The sequence below is a fragment of the Leopardus geoffroyi genome, chromosome C2, assembly GCF_018350155.1.
Source record: "Leopardus geoffroyi isolate Oge1 chromosome C2, O.geoffroyi_Oge1_pat1.0, whole genome shotgun sequence".
Taxonomy (NCBI): Eukaryota; Metazoa; Chordata; class Mammalia; order Carnivora; family Felidae; genus Leopardus; species Leopardus geoffroyi.
This window is the reverse complement of record NC_059333.1, coordinates 104,869,896-104,892,931: the sequence shown is the minus strand read 5'-3', so window position 1 is coordinate 104,892,931 and position 23,036 is coordinate 104,869,896. Positions and strand designations below refer to the sequence as shown.

Below are 23,036 nucleotides of genomic sequence, written 5' to 3'. Positions count from 1 at the left end.
TCTCTGTCTCAAAAATAAACATTTTTTTTTTAATTTTTTTTTTTTTTAACGTTTATTTATTTCTGAGATAGAGAGAGACAGAGCATGAATGGGGGAGAGTCAGAGAGAGGGAGACACAGAATCCGAAACAGGCTCCAGGCTCTGAGCTGTCAGCACAGAGCCCGACGCGGGGCTCGAACTCACGGACCGCGAGATCATGACCTGAGCCGAAGTTGGCCGCCCAACCGACTGAGCCACTCAGGCGCCCCAAAATAAACATTTTTAAAAAATAAATTAAAAAAAAATTCTTTATCCAGCAAGGCTATCATTCAAAATGGAAAGAAAGATTAAAAGTTTCCCAGACAAACAAAAGCTAAAGGAGTTCGTGACCACTAAGCCAGCCCTACAAGGTATTTTAAGGGGGACTCTGAGTAGAGAAAAGAGAAAACAAAACAAAAAAGACTAAAGCAACAAAGACTAGAAAGGACCAGAGAATGTCACCAGAAACAGCAACTCTACAGGCAATACAATGGCACTAAATTCGTATCTTACAGTACTTACTCTAAATGTCAATGGACTAAATGCTCCAATCAAAAGGAACAGGGTAATCAGAATGGATAAGAAAACAAGACCCAGCCATATGCTGTTTACAAGAGACTCGTTTGAGACCTAAAGACACCTACAGATTCAAAATTAGCGGATAGAAAACCATCTACCATGCTAATGGTCATCAAATGAAAGCTGGAGTAGCCATACTTATATCAGAAAAAGTAGATTAAAAAAAATTTTTTTTAATGTTTACTTATTTTTGAGAGACAGAGAGAGACAGAGTGCAAGCAGGGGAGGAGCAGAGAGAGAGGGAGACACAGAATCTGAAGCAGGCTCCAGGCTCTGAGCTGTCAGCACAGAACCCAACATGGGGCTTGAACTTGTAAACCTGCAAGAATATGACCTGAGTTGAAGTAGGACTCTTAACCTACCAAGCCACACAGGTGCCCCCAGACAAACTAGATTTTAAAATAAAGACTGTAACAATAGATGAAGAAGAACATTATATCATAATTAAGGGGTCTATCCACCACAATCTAACAATTGTAAATATTTATGTCACCAACGTGAAAGCACCCAAATATATAAATCAATTAATCACAAACATAAAGAAACTCATTGATAATAGTAGGGGACTTCAACACCCCACTTACAGCAATGGACAGATCATGTAAGCAGAAAATCAACAAGGAAACAATGGCTCTGAATGACATATTAGACCAAATGGACTTAACGGATTTACTCAGAACATTTCATCCTAAAGCAGAATACACATTCTTCTTGAAAGCACATGGAACATTCTCCAGAAAAGATCACATACTGGGTGAAAAAGCAGCTCTGAACAAGTACAAAAAGATCAAGATCACACCTTGCATATTTTCAGACCACAATGCTATGAAACTCGAAATCAGCCACAAGAAAAAATTTGGAAAGGTAACAAATACTTGAAGATTAAAGAACATTCTACTAAAGAATGACTGTGTTAACCAAGAAGTTAAAGAGGAAATTAAAAAGTACATGGAAGGCAATGAAAATGAAAACACAACAGCCCAAAACCTCTGGGATGCAGCAAAGGTGGCCATAAGAGCAATCCAGGCCTTCCTAAAGAAGGAAGAAAGGTCTTAAATACACAACCTAATTTTACACCTAAAAGAGCTAGAAAAAGATCAGTAAATAGAGCCCAAAACCAGCAAAAGAAGGGAAATAATAAAGTTCAGAGCAGAAATCAATGATATTGAAATAATAATAATAAAAAAGTAGAACTGATCAATGAAAGCAGGAGCTGATTCTTTGAAAGAATTAACAAAATTGATAAACCCCTAGCCAGTTTGATCAAAAAGAAAAAGGAAAGGACCCAAATTAATAAAATCTAGAATGAAAGAGGAGAGATCACAAGCAACACTGCAGAAATAAAAACAATAATAAGAGAATATTATAGGCATTTATATATGCCTATATTGCCCAACAAATTGGGCAATCTGGAAGAAATGGACAAATTCTTAGAAACACAGAAACTACCAAACCTGAAACAGGAAGAAATAGAAAATTTGAACAGAACCATAACCAGTAAAGAAATTGAATCAGTAATCAAAAATCTCCCAAAAAACAAGAGTCCAGGGCTGGATGGCTTTCCAGGGGACTTCTACCAAACATTTAAAGAAGAGTTAACACCTATTCTTTTGAAGTTGTTCCAAAAAAATAGAAATGGAAGGAAAACTTCCAAACTCATTCTACAAGGGCAGCATTACCTTGTTCAAAGACCCCACAAAACCATACAAAGACCCCACAAAAAAGAACTACAGACCAATTACCCTGATGAACATGGATGCAAAAAATTCTGAACAAGATACTAGCCAACTGGATCAAACAATACATTAAAATAATTATTCACCACAATCAAGTAGGATTTATTCTTGGAATGCAGGGCTGGTTCAATATCTGCCAAACAAACAATGTGACACATTACATTCATCAAACAAAGGATAAGAACCACATGATCCTCTCAATAGACGCAGAGAAAGCATTTGACAAAACACAGCATCCTTTCTTGATAAAAACCCTCAAGAAAGTAGGGATAGAAGGATCATACCTCAAGATCATAAAGGCCATATACTAAAGATGCATTGCTAATATCATCCTCAATGGGGAAAAACTGAGAGCTTTCCCCCTAAGGTCAGGAACACGACAAAGATGTCCACTCTCACCATCGTTATTCAACATAGTGTTGGAAGTCCTAGCCTCAACAATCAGACAACACAAAGAAATGAGAGGCATCCAAATCAACAAGGAGGAAGTCAAACTTTCACTCTTTGCAAATGACATGATACTCTATGTGGAAAACCCAAAGACTGTACCAAAAAGCTGCTAGAACTGATACATGAATTCAGCAAAGTTGCAGGATATAAAATGGATGTACAGAAATTGGTTGCATATCTATACACCAATAATGAAGCAGCAGAAAGAGATATCAAGGAATCAATCCCATGTACAATTGCACCAAAACCCCATACCTAGGAATAAACCTAACCAAAGAGGTGAAAAATCTATACACTAAAAACTATAGAAAGCTTATGAAAGAAATTGAAGAAGACACAAAGAAATGGAAAAATATTCCATGCTCAAGGATTGGAAGAACAAATATTGTTAAAATGTCAATACTACCCAAAGCAATCTACATATTCAAAGCAATCCCTATCAAAGTAACACGAGCATTCTTCACAGAGCTAGAACAAATAATCCTAAAATTTGTAGGGAACCAGAAAAGACCCTTAATAGCCAAAGCAATCTTGAAAAAGAAAATCAAAGCAGGAGGCATCACAATTCCAGAGTCAAGCTGCATTACAAAGCTGTAATCATCAAGACAGTTTGGTACTGGCACAAAAACAGACACTCAGATCAATGCAACAGAATTGAGAACCCAGAAATGGACCCACAAATGCATGGCCAGCTAATCTTTGACTAAGCAGGAAATAATATCCAATGGAAAAAAGACAGTGTCTTCAGCAAATGGTGCTGGGAAAACTGGACAGCGACATGCAGAAGAATGAACCTGGACCACTTTCTTACACCATTCACAAAAATAAACGCAAAATGGATGAAAGACCTAAAGGTAAGACAGGAAGCCATCAAAGTCTATAGGAGAAAACAGGCAACCGTCTCTTTGATCTCAGCCGCCACCACTTACTTGACATGTTTCTGGGAGCAAGGGAAACAAAAGCAAAAACAAACTATTGGGACCTCATCAAGATAAAAAGCTTCTACACAGCAAAGGAAACAATTAGCAAAACTAAAAGGCAACAGATGGAATGGGAGAAGATATTTGCAAATGACAGAAAGGGTTAGTATCCAAAATCTATAAAGAACTTATCAAACTCAATACCCAAAAGACAAATAATCCAGTGAAGAAATGGGCAAAAGACATGAATAGACACTTTTCCAAAGAAGATATCCAGATGGCTAACAGACACATGAAAAAATGCTTAACATCACTCATCATCAGGGAAATACAAATCAAAACCACAATGAGCTACCATCCCACACCTGTCAGAATGGCTAAAATTTACAACTCAGGTAATGACAGATGTCAGTAAGGATGCAGAGAAAGAGGAACTCTTTTGCACTGCTGGTGGGAATGCAAACTGGTGCAGCCACTCTGGAAAACAGTATGGAGGTTCCTCAAAAAATTAAAAATAGAACTACCCTAAGACCCAGCAATTGCACTACTAGGTATTTATCCAAGGGATACAGGTGTGCTGTTTCGAAGGGGCACATGCACCCCAATGCTTATAGCAGCACTATCAACAATAGCCAAAGTGTGGAAAGAGCCCAAATGTCCAACGACGGATCAATGAATAAAGAAGATAATGTGTGTGTGTATGTGTGTGTATATATATATATATATATATATACACACACATACACACACACACACACACACTCACACACACACAATGGAGTATTACTCGGCAATCAAAAAGAAAAATCTTGCCATTTGCAACTATGTGGATGGAACTAGAGGGTATTATGCTAAGTGAAATTAGTCAGAGAAAGACAAAAATCATATGACTTCACTCATATGAGGACTTTAAGATACAAAACAGATGAACATAAGAGAAGGGAAGCAAAAATAATATAAAAACAGGGAGGGAGACAAAACATTAGAGACTCTTAAACATGGAGAACAGGGGCGCCTGGGTGGCGCAGTCGGTTAAGCGTCCGACTTCAGCCAGGTCACGATCTCGCGGTCCGTGAGTTCGAGCCCCGCGTCGGGCTCTGGGCTGATGGCTCAGAGCCTGGAGCCTGTTTCCGATTCTGTGTCTCCCTCTCTCTCTGCCCCTCCCCCGTTCATGCTCTGTCTCTCTCTGTCCCAAAAATAAATAAACATTGAAAAAAAAAAATTTAAAAAAAAAAAAAAAACATGGAGAACAGAGGGTTGCTGGAGGGATTGTGGGATGGTGGATTGGCTAAATGGGTAAGGGGCATTAAGGAATCTACTCCTAAAATCATTGTTGCACTATATGCTAACTAACTTGGATGTAAACTAAAAATAAATGAATTAATTAAATTTAAAAATAAATAAGTGAAACTATGACTTACATGTGAAAAAAAAGAAATGTTGAACATGTGGGTGAATATAAGACTATCTTTATTCTCTTAATTTCTTTAAAATGACTATGACTTTTAAAGCGAAAATTATAACATGCTGTGTAATGTGATACTTATGACAACTATAGCATAAAGAAGTAGCTAAATGGAGCCATATGGATACAAGATTCTTATATTTTACACAAAATGGTATAATATTAACTCCAAGTAGTGTATGAGACAAAATAAGCACCAAGAAATGCCCATTCTCTCTAGGTAAAGGACCAGGCAGAAGGAGGCGTTGCAGAATGGAATCCTTTTGACATAACTACCCTACTTGGGCACACACCATGAAAGAGGCCATGGCACTCTCCCTACAGTGTGTGCCTAAGAGACATTGGGATGGAACCCTATGGAACATTCCCACTCTGCACCCAAAGACCAGAGGTGACATCCCTCCTCCTCCCCACATGGTGCTGCCAAGGCTATGAGGTGGATCTCGGTCAGACCATTCCAGCCCTGCAATACTGAAGCAGCAGCCCTCCCCAATGAGCACTGTGAAGACTGACAAGTAGGGTCCTGTCTCCTATTCCCAGTTTGCACTAATGATAGCGAAGAGGCAGCACCGACTCCTCTCAACAAGTTAGGGTAGGATTATGGAGAGGAGGGAGCAAGAGAAAGGTATTAAGTCTGTGTCTGAAGGCTTTGCAACATCATCAAACAGCCCATCCATACATGCAACCCACTAGAATCAACACAGTAACACTACGACAACTGTACTGCAGTGCGGAAGCAAATACCACTTAGGTTTCAAATTTGCCTCTGGGTTAAAAACAGGGCAGACCAGAATAGCACTACAATGTCTTTAAAAATGAAACTGATATTTGAACCACAGTCCACAAAAGTGAGCCAGGACATGAGTTCTGAATCGATATAGGTAACTGCCTGATTAAATAGAAGATGTAAATAGAAACCAGAGTTTCATATCAAGCTTAGTCAGTGTCTTTTAAAAATAAAAATTATAATTTTATGGTGAAATTTAATGGGAATATTAAATTTATTGTATAACAACTGAGTTAGAGCAGTATACCTATTCACAAAAATAGAACAACTTCTGCTTTTTCAGCGTAGGGAATATAGTCAATGGTACTGTAATAGCATTGTACGGGGACAGTGGCTACACTTGTAGTAAGCACAACAGTATATACACACAGAGTGGCCAAAGCACTATGTTGTATGCTTGAAACTAATGTAACGTGTGTCAACTGTACTTCAATTTAAAATATCTGCTTTTTCAAATATTCCTGTCATCAATCTAGTTACACACTTGTATTGCAAGAAATATATTCAAACCAAAATCTAATCTGTCATTAACAGTCTCCAAGCAGTTGAGCTTTTTCCTCTCCACTAGAAATATTTCTTGAAAAACATTAAAAGACAATGTTTACAAAAACCACATTTTCTCTAGACCTAATATTTCACAGATAACCTGAAAGTTAATATCACCTTTATTCTTTGAAGCTTTTTTTTTTTAATGTTTTTATTTATTTTTGAGAGAAAGCATGGAAGCGAGGGAGGGGCAGGGAGAGAGGGGATACAGGATCTGAAGTGGGCTCTGTGCTGACAGCAGAGAGCCTGATGCGGGGCTCAAGCCCACAAACTGTGAGCTCATGGCCTAAAGCCAAAATCAGACGCTGAACTGACTAAGCCACCTAGGCACACCTGAAGCTTTTTTTAAAATGTTTGTTTGTTTATTTATTTTGAGAGAGAGAGAGAGAGAGAGAGCAAGTGACAGAGGGGCAGGGAGAGAGGGAGAGAGAGAATCCCAAGCAGGGTCCATGCTCAGCATGGAGCCTGACAAGCATGACAGGGTGATCGATCCCATGAACCTGAGATCATGCCCTGAGCCAAAATCAAGAGTCAGATGCTTAACTGACTGAGCCACCCAGGCATCCCTCTTTAAAGCTTATTTTGTAAAATTACTAATTTTTGTTAAGGAATCCTAGATAAGAATTTTTAATAAAATTTTAGGAAACACTGCATTCAACTAAAAATTTGTGAAGAGCTCTCAAAATAGAAATCTGATAAATTTGTAGCAAATGTGAGGGTACAGATCTTTCCTGAGGACCAGATTCTTATATCTAATATTGAAATTCTTCCACAAAGCCAGGCTCTGGATAAATGATTACTACTATTTAAACTTTAAGTTGCAGATTATGAGAGAAACAAAAAAGAAATAAGGAGATAAGAGTGACATTTCCAGGTTGAAGAGAACACGTACTTCTTTTTTTTATGTTTATTTATTTATTTTGAGAGACAGGGAGAGTGCAGGCACAAGCAGGGGAGGGGAAGAGACAGAGGAGAGAGAGAATCCCAAGCAGGCTGCACACTGTCAGTGTGCCAATGCGGGGTTCAAACCCACCAGTTGTGAGGTCATGACCCGAGCCAAAATCAAAAGCGAGGTGCTTAACTCGCTGAGCCACCCAGGTGCCCCTGTAGTTATTTCTTTTTCTTTTTTTTTCAAAAGTGTGTTTATATTTAGAGAGAGACAGACATTCGGCCACAGAATATGCCCCTGGGTGAATGATTACTACTATTAATTACACAACTTTAAGTTACGAATTATGAGAAAAACAAAATTATTATAGCCCCAAAATAATTTTCCTTTTTTTAAGTTTTATTTATTTATTTTGAGAGAGAGAGAGAGAGAGAGAGAGAGCATGAGCAGGGGAGGGGCAGAGAAAGGGAGAAAGAGAACCCATGACAGCATGGAGCCTGATGTGGGGCTCAAACTCCCGAACTGTGAGATCATGACCTAAGCCAAAATCAAGAGTTGGAGGCTTAATCAACTGAGTCACCCAGGTACCCCTATCCTCAAAATAATTTTAAGTGAGACACATGCTAAGGAAGAATCAGAAGGATAAACTGTATGAGATTTTTTATCTTTTTAATTAGACTACTCTTTTTGGTATCACCTTCATTACCATTTACTATTTCATCTCTAAAGCGTTTTTTGTATACTAGAGCAAGCTTTACCACTTTTAGAACTCAGAAGAAATAATCAAATATCTCACATGTTTTATTTAAGTGTTCCTTCAAGTGTTGTCTGAGGAACACCTAACAAAGGTAACCAGGGAACTTCTTAAAAATACAAATCCCTGGACCCCGTTCTACTAAGATTTTGATTCATCACATTATAAGTGGGGCCCAAGAAGCTACATTTTAGCAATGCCCAGGTGATACTTATGAATGTTAAAATTTAAGTAACTTGTTTTATTATTGTAATGATTGCACAGGGATCTTAATAAAATTATGTCACACAAACCCAGTGCAAATTATACCACACCATAAGAAGGTGTTATCCTCAGGCCAGCACCCAGATAATAAGGTACTCAAATCGAAACCCCGGTAATTATTCTTGACTCTTCCCACTATCCCTTTAATGTTTTTTTTTAATGTTTCTTTATTTTTGAGAGAGAGAGACAGAGAGACAGAGCACGAGCTGGGGAGGGGCAGAGAGAGAGAGAGGGAGATACAGAATCCAAAGCAGGCTCCAGGCTCTGAGCTGTCAGCACAGAACCCAACGTGGGGTTTGAACTCATGAACCACAAGATCATGACCTAAACCAAAGTCAGATGCTTAACCGACTGAGCCACCCTGGTGCTCCAGACTCTCCCACTTTTTATAGGAAGAGTTCATCTCCTGAACCTGTCCACTTCTTCCCATCTCCACTGCTATTCCCTATCATTCAGGACAACATCACTTCCTTGTACTACTGCAAAAGCCTTTAATTAACCATCTTGCCTACAGTCTACTGTCCCTCTAATCCATCCTCCCTGCTGACCTCAGAGTACACTTCCCTAAAAATGCCAAATCTGATAATGTCACTACTTAAAGTGAAACAGTGGCCCAATACTGCATGAGGATAAAATGCAAACTGCTTCTAATTTTTCTAACAGACTATAATTCCTTGCTTTTGCATGTTCTCTTCCCTCTCCTGTACCACTGCTCCTTTGATACCAAAGCAATATTTCCAATATTTGAATATTATCATGTTACTACCCACCAGCCATGGCTCTCTATTGACTAACAGACACCATTTTTCCAATTTCATTGTTTTAGCTGTTCAAAGGAAATCTTATTTTGATGTTCAACTAGTAAAACTGATTAATGTAGAGCTCTTCTGATTTTGGCTGGAGAAGAAGACTAGGAGCTCAACCCCCTCACCTCTTTTCTACCCTACAGCAACTGCTAAGAGTGCTCCACAGAAAATAATTTGATTTTTTTTTTTTAACGTTTATTTTTATTTTTGAGACAGAGCATGAACGGGGGAGGGTCAGAGAGAGGGAGATACAGAATCTGAAACAGGCTCCAGGCTCTGAGCTGTCAGCACAGAGCCCGATGCGGGGCTTGAACTCACGGACCGTGAGATCATGACCTGAGCCGAAGTCGGCCGCTCAACCGACTGAGCCACCCAGGCGCCCCAATAATTTGATTTTTAAAAGCCAGACTCTTTTACGTGGCAAACACAGATCGGGTCCAAGAGTATCTTATCTCCTGGTACTATTTCAAGCAAAATCTTATTGACATTGCACAAAAGGCACCATACTGGGATACATGAAATGTTCCTTCTACCTGCAACTCTCTTCCCCCAACTTATCTCCTTGAAGGACTACTAATTCTTCAAGTCTCAGCTCTCCAATCAATATCCACAGGCAAAATTAAGTTCTGCCACACCTTCATAGTGCTTGCACAAAATAAACCTCTTGTATAGCATTTATCACACTGTAGTATGAGTCTTATACCAATTCTCTATTAAACTGTCACAACTTGAGTGAAAATCTTTACATCTCCCTATCCCGTTTCTAAAATACTCTCCAATGAGCAGTATACAATGAGCAGTATAAAAGTAACATCTATTGAATAAAAGAACATATTTAAAATGCTATTCAAATCCTTAAAATATTATTACAATATATTCAGTCTATTCAGTCAAATAAGGTAAAAAAAAAATCCTTTTAGAAAGTTTAATTTTCCAGAATAGTTAATATTCTAATAATAGGTTTGGTATTTAATGAAGTAAGTCATTAATTATTCAAATCCATTCAATACCCCACATTTTAAAATGTTTAAATATTTTCATCAAAATAGCAATTTAAAATAATCATGTTTAAATCAACTTATTGGTGAATTATGGGGTATCTACTGTGTTATATAGATAACAGAGACCCATTGAGCTGTGGGATCTTATAAACTGTCTAAGGAGTCAACAATAATATACATAAAATTAAAATGGAAAATATAAAAAGATAATACATTGTGAAAATGAATATATATTCTATAGACTTAGAATCATTGCTGAAAAATCAGATAAAAATGAGATTATCTGATATAACATCTTGATGTTATAGCTAAAATAAGAGAGACCTTAGGTAAGAGGAAGTTAGAAAAATGAACACCTATGGAAGGTATCAGGAAAGGAAGTCAAACAAGAGATGGGCCTTAAAGAATGGGTAGGAGGTGCCTGGGTGGCTCAGTCAGTTAAGTGTCCAACTTCAGCTCAGGTCATGATCTCGTGGTTTGTGAGTTTGAGCCCCACGTTGGGCTCTGTGCTGACAGCTCAGAGTCTGGAGCCTGCTTCAGATTTTGTGTCTCCCTCTCTCTCTGCTCCTACCCCACTTGCACTCTGTCTCTCTGTCTCTCTGTGTCTCTCTCTCTCTCAAAAATAAATAAACATTTGGGGCGCCTGGGTGGCTCAGTCGGTTAAGCATCCGACTTCAGCTCAGGTCATGATCTCGCGGTCCGTGAGTTCGAGCCCCGCGTCGGGCTCTGTGCTGACCGCTCAGAGCCTGGAGCCTGTTTCGGATTCTGTGTCTCCCTCTCTCTCTGACCCTCCCCCATTCATGCTCTGTCTCTCTCTGTCTCAAAAATAAATAAACGTTAAAAAAATTAAAAAATAAATAAATAAACATTTAAAAAATTTTTTTAAAAAATGGGTAGAATTCAGTAAATATAAGACAGAGGTGAGAGCATTCCATGAAAGGAAAGATAAGTAAGGATGTTAATGATGGGCAGAGGAGATTCATGAGACTGATTTGAGCACAGATACAAGTTAGGGAGCTGAGGGGAAAAAAGACTAAATGGATTTTATGGCACTAGGGTTCAGACAGTTTATAAAGCCAGGTAGAAGACTTCATATTTTATGTGACACAAAACAAATTACCAGAATACTTAATAGATCATTTATAAAGCTTTAATAATTGTAAGTTAACTGTCTTATTTTGCATTCAAGGAAAATAAGCCACAGAACAATTATGTGATTTCCTCTTATTTAGGAATAGTATAGAATAACCCTACTCCAAACTCGGCTGCTTCTGGAACACTTTGATGAAATAACTCATTATTCAACTACAGTGGGTAAATGCTCTTGAGCTTCACTGTTTGCCTAATTTCTAAACAGAATTTGGATGAAGAGCACTCTCTTCTGAGGAACAAGTCCCCTATGTATTCAAACATGAATTCTTGACAAAAACCCAATTTCTCTGGTTTTAAGATGATCATTTTTAAAATTTACTATCAATTCCATACCAAACATATGCAAAATTTCTATATGAAACATATTGACAGTTAAAAAAAAAGTTTAAAATTGAACTCTCCCTTTTGATTGAGTAGAAATCTTTACTTCTCCATCTTTCATAACCATGCTTAAAGTATTTCCAGAAAGAAAAATAGTAAAGAATATACCTATTCTTCAAACTGTATGGTCCCATAAATCTGGAATTGACTGAACCAGTATATTCAGAAGACAAATCAGAAAGATGCAGTCAAATGCATTCATTGAAAATATTTTTTAAAGATTGAGAACCAGGTGTGTTATGCATTACCACATTTATGACAGCACATCTGTGATTGTTCCCCATTATAACTTACCCCAGTTTTATCACACAAGCGTAAAGTATGAAACGATCCAACAGCAAATAATTCTCCATCTGGAGCCCAGGCAACTGAGGTAATGGGATGCTCATGAGGTTGTGAATTGTACAGAGGACGGCCATAACTATCCCATACCTAAAACAGCAAATTAAAAAATCTTTTATAACAGTCACCACATTATTACAGACAAGTTTGTCCTACAGTAAGGTATCAATTAAAGACTCATAAATCATTACTTTATAATAATAGTAATTAAATGTCTTTACTACCACACAAGGGGGAAAAGCTATATTCTTTAAAACCTATATATCGCAAAAAATACTTTATGATAACATAATAATTTTCCAATTTCACCACATCTTTGATTAATCATATAAACTACACACCTTGAGTCCTTTTAAATTTAACAATAAATTTTTGAGATGTTGTTTTTTTGCTTAATTTTTTTTCTCAGTAAGTGCTCTATCAACTTTCCCTACAAGTATTTATTTCAATTAAATTTCCTCTAATTCCAGTTACATTAAATCTTATTCTTTATTATAAATGATTTTGGTCTGAAGCTAAATAAACAATGTTTAATAAGCCAGTAAAAATTATTTTTAAAACTTCAACTGAGTTGATTTAAATATTCAGCAAAACTAGAAGTTGCATTTATGTTGCTACTCATTAAATCAAATTCTATGGGTCAATGAGAGAGGTCAATGAGAAAGTCAACACTTTAAAATATCACTTAAAATTATAAAATATCAATTTGTTGAATTATTATAGTTACAAGATGTAGCTAAAGTGAAGGACTAAAAGCATATTCTTATATGCTGAATACTTTTCACCTAAATTCAATTCTTTCATCCAGGTGATAGATTCAAATGTTACATACCTTATATTTACAATCCTCACCAGCAGATAAAATTAGATCATTGACAGAGTTCCAATCTACTTTTAAAATAATGCCATCATGAGCTTTCCACTATGAGAAAAAAGTAAGATATTAATTATAACTTCAAGAGCACTGAAAAGTTGTTTGCTTTTTTTTTAATAAAGGACATTTTGCCTAATGATTCTCTCATCCTGTCCTTGGAGATTTCTATCTTTCTTTCATAGCTGTTATGTATAATCTCATTTTCTTGTTTCATTTCTAATTTAAAGTAATGAAAACACTTAGCACTATGACATCCACTATATAGCTTACATCCTTATAAATCTCTTCAGTTGCCTAGACTCCAGATGGAAAATCTCTTGCTGTTGAACTATTTCAAGTTTGACATGTATGTGATAACAGTGTTATGAATCCAAATCTTGCTTTCTTTTATACAGTTTATCCAATCAAAGATAATGCCTTTATTCTTATTTACTAATTTTCTTTTTTTTAACTTTTACTACATGATCATCTTCTTTAGTACTCTGTTCATTCTCCTCTGCATATTTTCCTAAGCTTCATTCTCTTTACCTGAATGTCTCTAGAGTAGTCACTGAACTCTAAGAAACTGCTACTGCATTTACCATATAACAAAAGGATGTTTTCCACAGATACATACACATTCTATTATATATATATATAGAGAGAGAGACAGAGAGACAGAAAGAGAATGCCTACATATATACATATATATATATGTGTGTGTATGTCACCCAGAAATTGGCAATCTAGAAAGTAAGCATGGATGCCTTCTTGCTTTTTAAATACAATCCATGTGTCCATTTAGCTATTACCACATGTAATTAAAAAGCTATCTTTTATCATGTTTAGGCAGAATAATACAACTTAAAAAGAATTAATTTTCCTTGAAGACCAAAAGGTATGTTTTAATGTCTGAGCCAATTAACTTCACATCAAAGAGCAACCAATGTTAAGGGCTCTATTGACCCTTCCCAACCTATTGTTCTTAATGTACACAGAGTAAAATTAAATTAGGGTCAAATAAGCTCTAAGAAGAAGCAATAATTCATAGCTTGTTTACTGAAGATATATAAAAAATATGCACTCTCAAAAACAAATTTTTTGATAATATATTTTAAAAAGCAGTAATTCACACAATTTACTGCCAACTTAATACAATGTCCTCAAATAAACTACAAGGACAAAAACAACAAAACATAGACACAGATATGGGTATATACAGATACACACACACACAGATTCTCAAGAGTCTCATTTCAAAGCTGTAAAAATAAATTTTTGCATATTCAAAAGTTAGGAACAAAATAGGATTTAAACTTTTCTTCTACTATGATTTAGGATTATCAGTTTATATATTACATATATTTATATACTATACATAAGGCATAGATAGTTTTCAATTATATCTCCATGAATTGCACAATCTGTGAAATTCCTTTGAACAGAAGCAAGCTCCTTGAAGGCAGGAACTGTTCTGTTTCACTTTGCATTATGTCACACACGACATGGTGCTTGGTATATAGTATGTATGCACTACATTTTCACTGAATGAATAAATTTTTAAAAAGTCTCTTCACTATAAAACCAACTTCTGGGTCTCTAGAAGAGTCCCTAGAGCTTTAAAGGAAAATCAGGTATTTACTTTTGAACTGTATTCTACAAGCAAGAATTAATTAAGCGTTCCTTTTGTGGACAATACAAATTTTAATGTGTTTATGCCCAAGGAAAACTGCTGCAGCTTTAGTTTACCAAAAAGAAAAAAAAGAAAATTTTCATTAAGTTACTAATTATACTTCAACTCTTCTTCCACTCTAGCTGAATTTTGACAATGGATACTTTTCTTTCCCTCCACTACATGCTGGCCCGTAAGTTCTACTTACTACTTACTTACTGACTATAATTTAACTTACCAATGATAATATATAGTATCTTCCTGAGTTTCATTTATACAAGCCTAATTACAGGTATCTCAATAAATCACATAACTATAAACTAAAGATTCATCTTGCCTGTTTTGCTGTACAATTTCAAAGTAGAGTTTTGGAGTCTGAGTGGGTGGAAGGAGTTTGACTAAAGGCAGGCAGAACTAGTTCTCTTTTGCAGCTTCTTCTGTTTGCCCAAATTTTTTACCTTAGTTGCCTTAGAGCAAGGACCTGTATCTTCTATTTCTTGTTTGTCACATAGTTCTTAGCAGAGTGTTCTGCATGCAGTAAAAATTTAAATGCATGTTGACTTTATAAAATATATATAACATAACCCACATAGAAGTTGTAGAAACTCAATACATTTGTAGAAACTCAATATGGAAACTCAATAACATTTCTATCCCCTTACTCCCCAAATCTATTACCTACTCAGCTATTAAATCTGATGCTGCTTCTTAAAGCACTTTTATACCCATTGTAGTTGGTCAGTCTCTAATACCAAATCCCCTACTCAAGACCCAGTCATTTCTACATCTTTTTTTTCTGACCTCCTTGGCTCTAATTTATTGGGGGCTGACTAACAGGTAGAGATGACATAATAACTCATAATAATAACTATAGTAATGAGTACTCTATATTGAGTGCTTACTCTATGCACTCAATATGCTTATTGTATACACTGTCCTATGCACTTTGCAATTTAATTCATTTAATCTTCACAACAATCCTACTAAGTGGGTATTAGCGTCACAACTAAGAGATGAGAAAGCTGAGAATCAAAGATATTTTATAACTTGCCTAAAGTTACATTTAGATAAATAAGTGAACATCCTAAAACCATGTGACAAACTCCAAAGCCTTTATTTTTATTACCAACACTACACTGTGTCATTATCAAAATAAAATATGATTCTGCATTTTAACACTGAAATCAAACATCAAAATACTGAATATAGGCTTAAGGTTTCCCATTAATTTGTCCTACTCTGACTTGTCTTAACTGCCACCATTGTTTTGCTTCTATATAACTGGTAAAATTATATATACCTAATTTGTTCTAAACATTACATTTATGACCTCTCCACTCTAAAAATACCAAAGAATGCAAGGGTCTTAGAGAAAGCTTAAGTGTATTGAACAGATGATGTTGAAAAGGAGGAGGAGGATGCTAGTTATAATGATAAAAAAACACAGTCTAAACTTTTAAAGTTTTATGATTTCACCCTGTTTTGTCTTAAATCTATACATGTGAGGCTGATTGTGCTAAATTTAAAGATGCCTGCCATGCCAAATCATGAGACAATTTAGTAACTCTAAACACATTTATGATTTGCTAGAATAATGTAAATCGGATAAGGAGGAAGTGAGCCTTGTTAGAAACATAACCAGATATCCCCTATTCTGTAATAAAGGCTAATAAAAACACACACTTAAAAGTCAGACATAAAAAGACCACCCAGAAGAAAGAGACTCCTAGGAAAGTGACCTCTTATTTAGCAGTCCAGCACGTCCTGATAACAATTTGCAAATACCTGAGAAGTACCTGTAAAACTTTAGCATTTGGTTGAAGAGGTTTAATGATCAGCTGCTTGCCTGCTGTGTAAAGAACCTTTTCTGAATCAGGGCCCCACACTACTGAATATACTGGTGTTCCTGTGAAAAGGAAAAGAAAAAAAACTGATAAATTTTCATTATTATGCCTTATAATAAAGGAGCTAGTTAAGAGGATCAAAAAAGCGCATATTTTCAGACCACAACACTATGAAACTCGAAATCAACCACAAGAAAAAATTTGGAAAGGTACCAAATACTTGGAGACTGAAGAACATCCTACTAAAGAATGAATGGGCTAACCAAGAAGTTAAAGACAAAATTGAAAAGCATATGGAAGCCAATGAAAATGATAACACCACAATCCAAAACCTCTGGGACACAGCAAAGGCGGTCATAAGAGGAAAGTATATAGCAATCCAGGCCTTCCTAAAGAGGGAAGAAAGATCTCAGATACACAACCTAACCTTACGCCTTAAGGAGCTGGAAAAAGAACAGCAAATAAAACCCAAAACCAGCAGAAGACAGGAAATAATAAAGATTAGAGCAGAAATTAATGCTACTGAAACCAAAAAAACAGTAGAACAGATCAATGAAAACAGAAGCTGGTTCTTTGAAAGAATTAACAAAATTGATAAACCACTAGCCAGTTTGATCAAGAAGAAAAAGGAAAGGACCCAAATAAATAAAATCAAGAATGAAAGAGGAGAGATCACAACCAACACAGCAGAAATAAAAACAATAATAAAAGAATACTATGACCAATTATATGCCAATAAAATGGGCAATCTGGAAGAAATGGACAACTTCCTAGAAACATATACACTACCAAAACTGAAACAGGAAGAAATAGAAAATTTGAACAGACCCATAACCAGTAAGGAAATCGAATCAGTAATAAAAAATCTGCCAAAAAACAAGAGTCCAGGGCCAGATGGCTTTCCAGGGGAATTCTACCAATCATTTAAGGAACAGTTAACACCTACTTTCTTGAAGGTGTTCCAAAAAATAGAAATGGAAGGAAAACTTCCAAACTCTTCGTATGAAGCCAGCATTACCCTGATTCCAAAACCAGAGAGAGACCCCACTAAAAAGGAGAACTATAGACCTATTTCCCTGAAGAACATGGATGCAAAAATCCTCAACAAGATATTAGCCAACTGGATCCAACAATATATTAAAAAAATCCTTTACCACGACCAAGTGGGATTTATACCTGGGATGCAGGGCTGGTTCAATATCCGCAAAACAATTAACATGATTCATCACATCAGTAAAAGAAAGGACAAGAACCATATGATCCTCTCAACAGATGCAGAGAAAACATTTGACAAAATACAGCATCCTTTCTTAAAAAAAGCCCTCAAGAAAGTAGGGATAGAAGGATCATACCTTGAGATCATAAAAGCCATATATGAACGACCCAACACTAATATCCCCCTCAATGGGGAAAAACTGACAGCTTTCCCCCTAAGGTCAGGTCCACTCTCGCCACTGTTATTCAACATAGTATTGGAAGTCTTAGCCTCTGCAATCAGACAACACAAAGAAATTAAAGGCATCCAAATCGGCCAGGAGGAGGTCAAACTTTTACTCTTCGCAGATGACATGATACTCTGTATGGAAAACCCAAAAGATTCCACCAAAACACTGCTAGAACTGATTCATGAATTCAGCAAAGTTGCAGGATATAAAATCAATTCACAGAAATCAGTTGCATTCCTATACACCAACAATGAAGCAACAGAAGGAGAAATCAAGGAATTGATCCCATTTACAGTTGCACAAAAAACCATAAAATACCTAGGAATAAATCTAACCAAAGAGGTGAAAAATCTATACACTGAAAACTATAGAAACTTTATGGAAGAAATTGAAGAAGACACAAAAAAATGGAAAAAGAGTCCATGCTCCTGGATAGGAAGAACAAATACTGTTAAAATGTCGATACTACCCAAAGCAATCTACATATTCCATGCAATCCCTATCAAAATAACACCAGCATTCTTCACAGAACTAGAACAAATAATCCTAAAATTTGTATGGAACCAGAAAAGACCCCCAATAGCCAAAGCAATCTTGAAAAAGAAAACCAAAGCAGGAGGCATACAAGCTGTAATCATCAAGACAGTATGGTACTGGCACAAGAACAGACACTCAGATCAACGGAACAGAATAGAGAACCCAGAAATGGACCCAGAAATGTATGGCCAACTAATCTTTGACAAAGCAGGAAAGAATATCCAATGGAATAAAGACAGTCTTTTCAGCAAATGGTGCTGGGAAAACTGGACAGCGGCATGCAGAAGAATGAACCTGGACCACTTTCTTACACCATACACAAAAATAAACTCAAAATGGATGAACGACCTCAATGTAAAGCAGGAAGCCATCAAAATCCTAGAGGAGAAAGCAGGCAAAAACCTCTTTGATCTTGGCCGCAGCAACTTCTTACTCAACACGTCTCCAGAGGGAAGAGAAACAAAAGCAAAAATGAACTACTGGGACCTCATCAAAATAAAAAGCTTCTGCACAGCAAAGGAAACAATCAGCAAAACTAAAAGGCAACTGACAGAATGGGAGAAGATATTTGCAAATGACATAACAGATAAAGGGTTAGTATCCAAAATCTATAAAGAATTTACCAAACTCAACACCCAAAAAACAAATAATCCAGTGAAGAAATGGGCAAAAGACATGAATAGACACTTCTCCAAAGAAGACATCCAGATTTCCAACCGACACATGAAAAAATGCTCAACATCACTTGTCATCAGGGAAATACAAATCAAAACCACAATGAGACACCACCTTACACCTGTCAGAACGGCTAACATTAACAACTTAGGCAACAACAGATGTTAGCAAGGATGTGGAGAAAGAGGATCTCTTTTGCATTGTTGGTGGCAATGCAAGCTGGTGCAGCCACTCTGGAAAACAGTATGGCGGTTCCTCAAAAAATTAAAAATAGACCTACCCTACAACCCAGCAATTGCACTACTAGGCATTTATCCACGGGATACAGGTGTGCTGTTTCAAAGGGACACATGCACCCCCATGTTTATGGCTATCAACAATAGCCAAAGTATGGAAAGAGCCCAAATGCCCATCGATGGATGAATGGATAAGGAAAATGTGGTATATATACACAATGGAGTGTTACTCAGCAATCAAAAAGAATGAAATCTTGCCATTTGCAACTACGTGGATGGAACTGGAGGGTGTTATACTAAGTGAAATTAGTCAGTCAGAGAAAGACAAAAATCATATGACTTCACTCATATGAGGACTTTAAGAGACAAAAGAGATGAACATAAGGGAAGGGAAACAAAAATAATATAAAAACAGGGAGGGGGACAAAGCAGAAAAGACTCATAAATATGGAGAACAAACTGAGGGTTGCTGGAGGGGTTGTGGGAGGGGGGAGGGCTAAATGGGTAAGGGGCATTAAGCAATCTACTCCTGAAATCATTGCTGCAGTATATGCTAATTTGTATATAAATTTAAAAAAATAAAAAACAAAATTCTGACCCAGTTACCTATCCATTAGGAAAGTGAATGAAGGTTATACAATTAATCTATGAAATATTAATCCTACTATATTTCTAAAGCCAAGCTTTTAAAATATTGTCTGGAACTCCTAAGTCAGACTATTGTAGCAGTTGGCTTTCTGTGAATGAATAAATGAATCTTTCTGTAATTTACATTTTCACTAAAATGAAATCTGAATCTGAGGATTTATGGGCAATCAATAAGATTTAATTGTTTATTTAAATGCAAACCCAACTGATGCTAATCAACAGGGAGTAATCAGTAATTAACAGGGAGTAAATTTCAGTAAGATAAATGTTTGTGTTCAAGTGGCACCCTACTTCCTTTATGCCATTTTCTTCCTAATCAGAATATAATTCAGCTGTAAGTCTCAGTGGTTTAAGGGATTTAGAAAATCTAGTTTAGACCTAATCCAAAAAAAAAAAAAAAACACCATAAAGTATGCCTTCTATTTATTGAGTTTTATATTGGGTCTTAATATGCTATTCAATCTATGACATCTAGGATTGTTCTCTATCAGAGGAACCTACAGATGGCCAACCTCAGAAGGCACTTCTTCGGTACTTGGTAAGTATGTTTTCTTGTAATATTCTCTGGAAGTAGCCAGGAGCTGACCTGGCTGGGCTTCACAAGTAAATCTCCAAATGAACAGAATTCCTCTCTAATAAATTTCTCAGAAAATGTAAATCAAAATTTGAGATATTTCAAATGTGGTTCTTGATGATTACTGGAAGGGAATAGGGGCAGAAAGATTATTTGATACAATGAGAAATATAGGTACCTTCTTTATTCCCAGTATTATAGTTGTAATTATTGTTCAAAAAAAGTAACTTAATATGTTTTAATTAAAGATCATCATGAATATATTCAGTAAAATTACACTTTCCTGGGGTGTTTACTAAACTATGACAAACATCTATCCTCAAGGAAATAATTCAGTAAATACAACTCCCATTGAGTTATACAGGATGTGACTCTAGCCCTTTAGTTGTGGTAAAAGGCACAGTTGGGGTATAGGATGAGGAGCTATGGACGCTTTTGTCCTCTTTAACATTGAATCTGTGGCCTCATTAAGTCAGCTGTGTCACCATTTCCTTGCTTATAAATCTTACAAATCTTCAGAATTCTTATCTTCCCTGTAGGAACTTAGTGATTATTCACTTCCTGTTTAAAAAATATTTTTTAAACAATAATACTGTTTAAAAAACACATATAATAACGTATTGTATAAAACAAAATAAGCTTATAGAGGATAAGTTAAGCAATTCCTTTGTAATACATGAGGCTTTTAATCACATTTGTTCAATCAGAAAACAAATATAGGGTTATGATAGGTAAGATTAATAGCCAAGTCTCATTAGTTAAATCTTCTTAACCACCAATATTCAAAATGAGTATAACATCAAGAACTAAGAGAAGTCTTCATTTTATTCAGCTCTTATATTTATAATAAAATGTTAAGTGTAAAACTGGCATATTCATGAAAGTTTTCTTTCCCAAAAGGAGACATACAATACAATTTCCAATTTGGGTAGTTCGGATAAAGATTATTACTGAAAGTAGATAAATTAGCTTCATAAAGAAAATTATGGTTTCTATTATGATGAAATCTATCCCACTTGCACTTCAAACAAATCTGTAATATTTAAAATGTTTTTTAAAACATATCCTTATTAAAGCATTGACTTACTCCCAGAGCCACACTTCACTTCACAAAGTCAGTATGAAAATAACAAATATAGCCTTCAGGTTGAATAAGTTTACTATAAAAAGTTTAGCAAAATATGTAATAAGATGTTATTAATTCAAACATTAACCAAAAAATGGACAAAAAAACAAAAGTAGTTTCAGAAGAATTAAATAATGTCTTGCTTTTTATATTGGGAATTTTCATTTATGCTCCATTTCAGTTAAGACACTCAAAAAGATCTTGTTTTTCTGACTTTGTACACTAAGATCACATGACCCTTTTGACATTTTTTAAGAAACCACATGCACCTGGGGTTGTGTTAAATGTCAGACCCTTATCTCTCTGTAAAACAAATTATCTAAATTCTTTCAACCTGTTGAAGGCATTTTAAACCACAGAAGAGGAGACAAAAATGTATTTCGATTGTTTTAAGGAAGTGCATGGTCAAATATACCATGTTTTTCACACTCATACTAAAAAGTAGCCCCTAAAATGTTGTTTTTGTATGTTTTTAAGAATGCTTTGAAACAAACTCTTCACTACTACACTGAAGAATTAGCTATCTTTGCCTTCAATGTAATATAGGTCTACGTTGGGTATAAGTAAAGTACTCAGAGCAGAGTCTGATACTATATAAGCACTATCCGTTAGCTACTACTACTAGAAATTACTTTGTAACACAATAAACAACCAGCTGTTTATTGTGTTGTTCATGATAGTAAGAACTCAATGTTGTGGGGTTGCCAAATCATTAAGAATTAGAACACCAAGAATTATTCCTCTTTCATTCTACTTGTAGGGACATATACTAACAATAAATCAAGTGGGATTTATTCCACACAATAGCAACTTTTGGGTTATATATGTCACTGGGTCGGTACAGAGAAAAAGTTTAAGTGAATGCATTTGCATCTTTAGTTTCTAGCCTCAGCCACCTCTCCCTTGGGGATTGCAACTTCCCCTATAGCTTCATCTTTCAGCTTTCCGTAACTGACTCTCACTTTAATATTTCAGCCTTTACCTCTGAGCTCTAACACAATATTTCCACTTGCCCTGAAGACTTCAAACTCTACATATTCAAAACTATCATCCTTCCACACTAACCCCTCATTTATTCTTCTGTCTGAATTTTTTCCCTTTTACAAGATATACATTCCTCTCAGCCACTAAGAACTATTCACTTTTTTCAACTACTATCATCGCTGCCTCTGTTCAAGCCTTATTGCACACTAGCATAGAACATTCCAATAACCTCCGTACTGGTCACCCCAATTTATTTTATTTTTTGGTTATTATTATTTTTAATTTTTCTGAATGTAGTTGACACAGTGTTACATTAGTTTCAGGTGTACAACACAGTGATTCAATTTCTCTA

General features: G+C 35.9%; 1 protein-coding gene across 3 annotated transcripts in view; it reads right to left on the bottom strand.

The window, feature by feature from the left end:
- IFT80 (intraflagellar transport 80) overlaps positions 1 to 23,036 on the bottom strand; it is a 141,653-nt gene that overhangs the window by 83,886 nt on the left and 34,731 nt on the right. For all 3 annotated transcript variants that reach the window (XM_045503105.1, XM_045503104.1, XM_045503106.1), the window contains 3 exons: positions 16,412 to 16,521; positions 12,923 to 13,012; positions 12,043 to 12,180 (listed from right to left, as the gene is read on the bottom strand). In XM_045503105.1, coding sequence (XP_045359061.1) covers positions 12,043 to 12,180; positions 12,923 to 13,012; positions 16,412 to 16,521 — 338 coding nt within the window. The remainder of the gene's footprint in view (positions 1 to 12,042; positions 12,181 to 12,922; positions 13,013 to 16,411; positions 16,522 to 23,036) is intronic.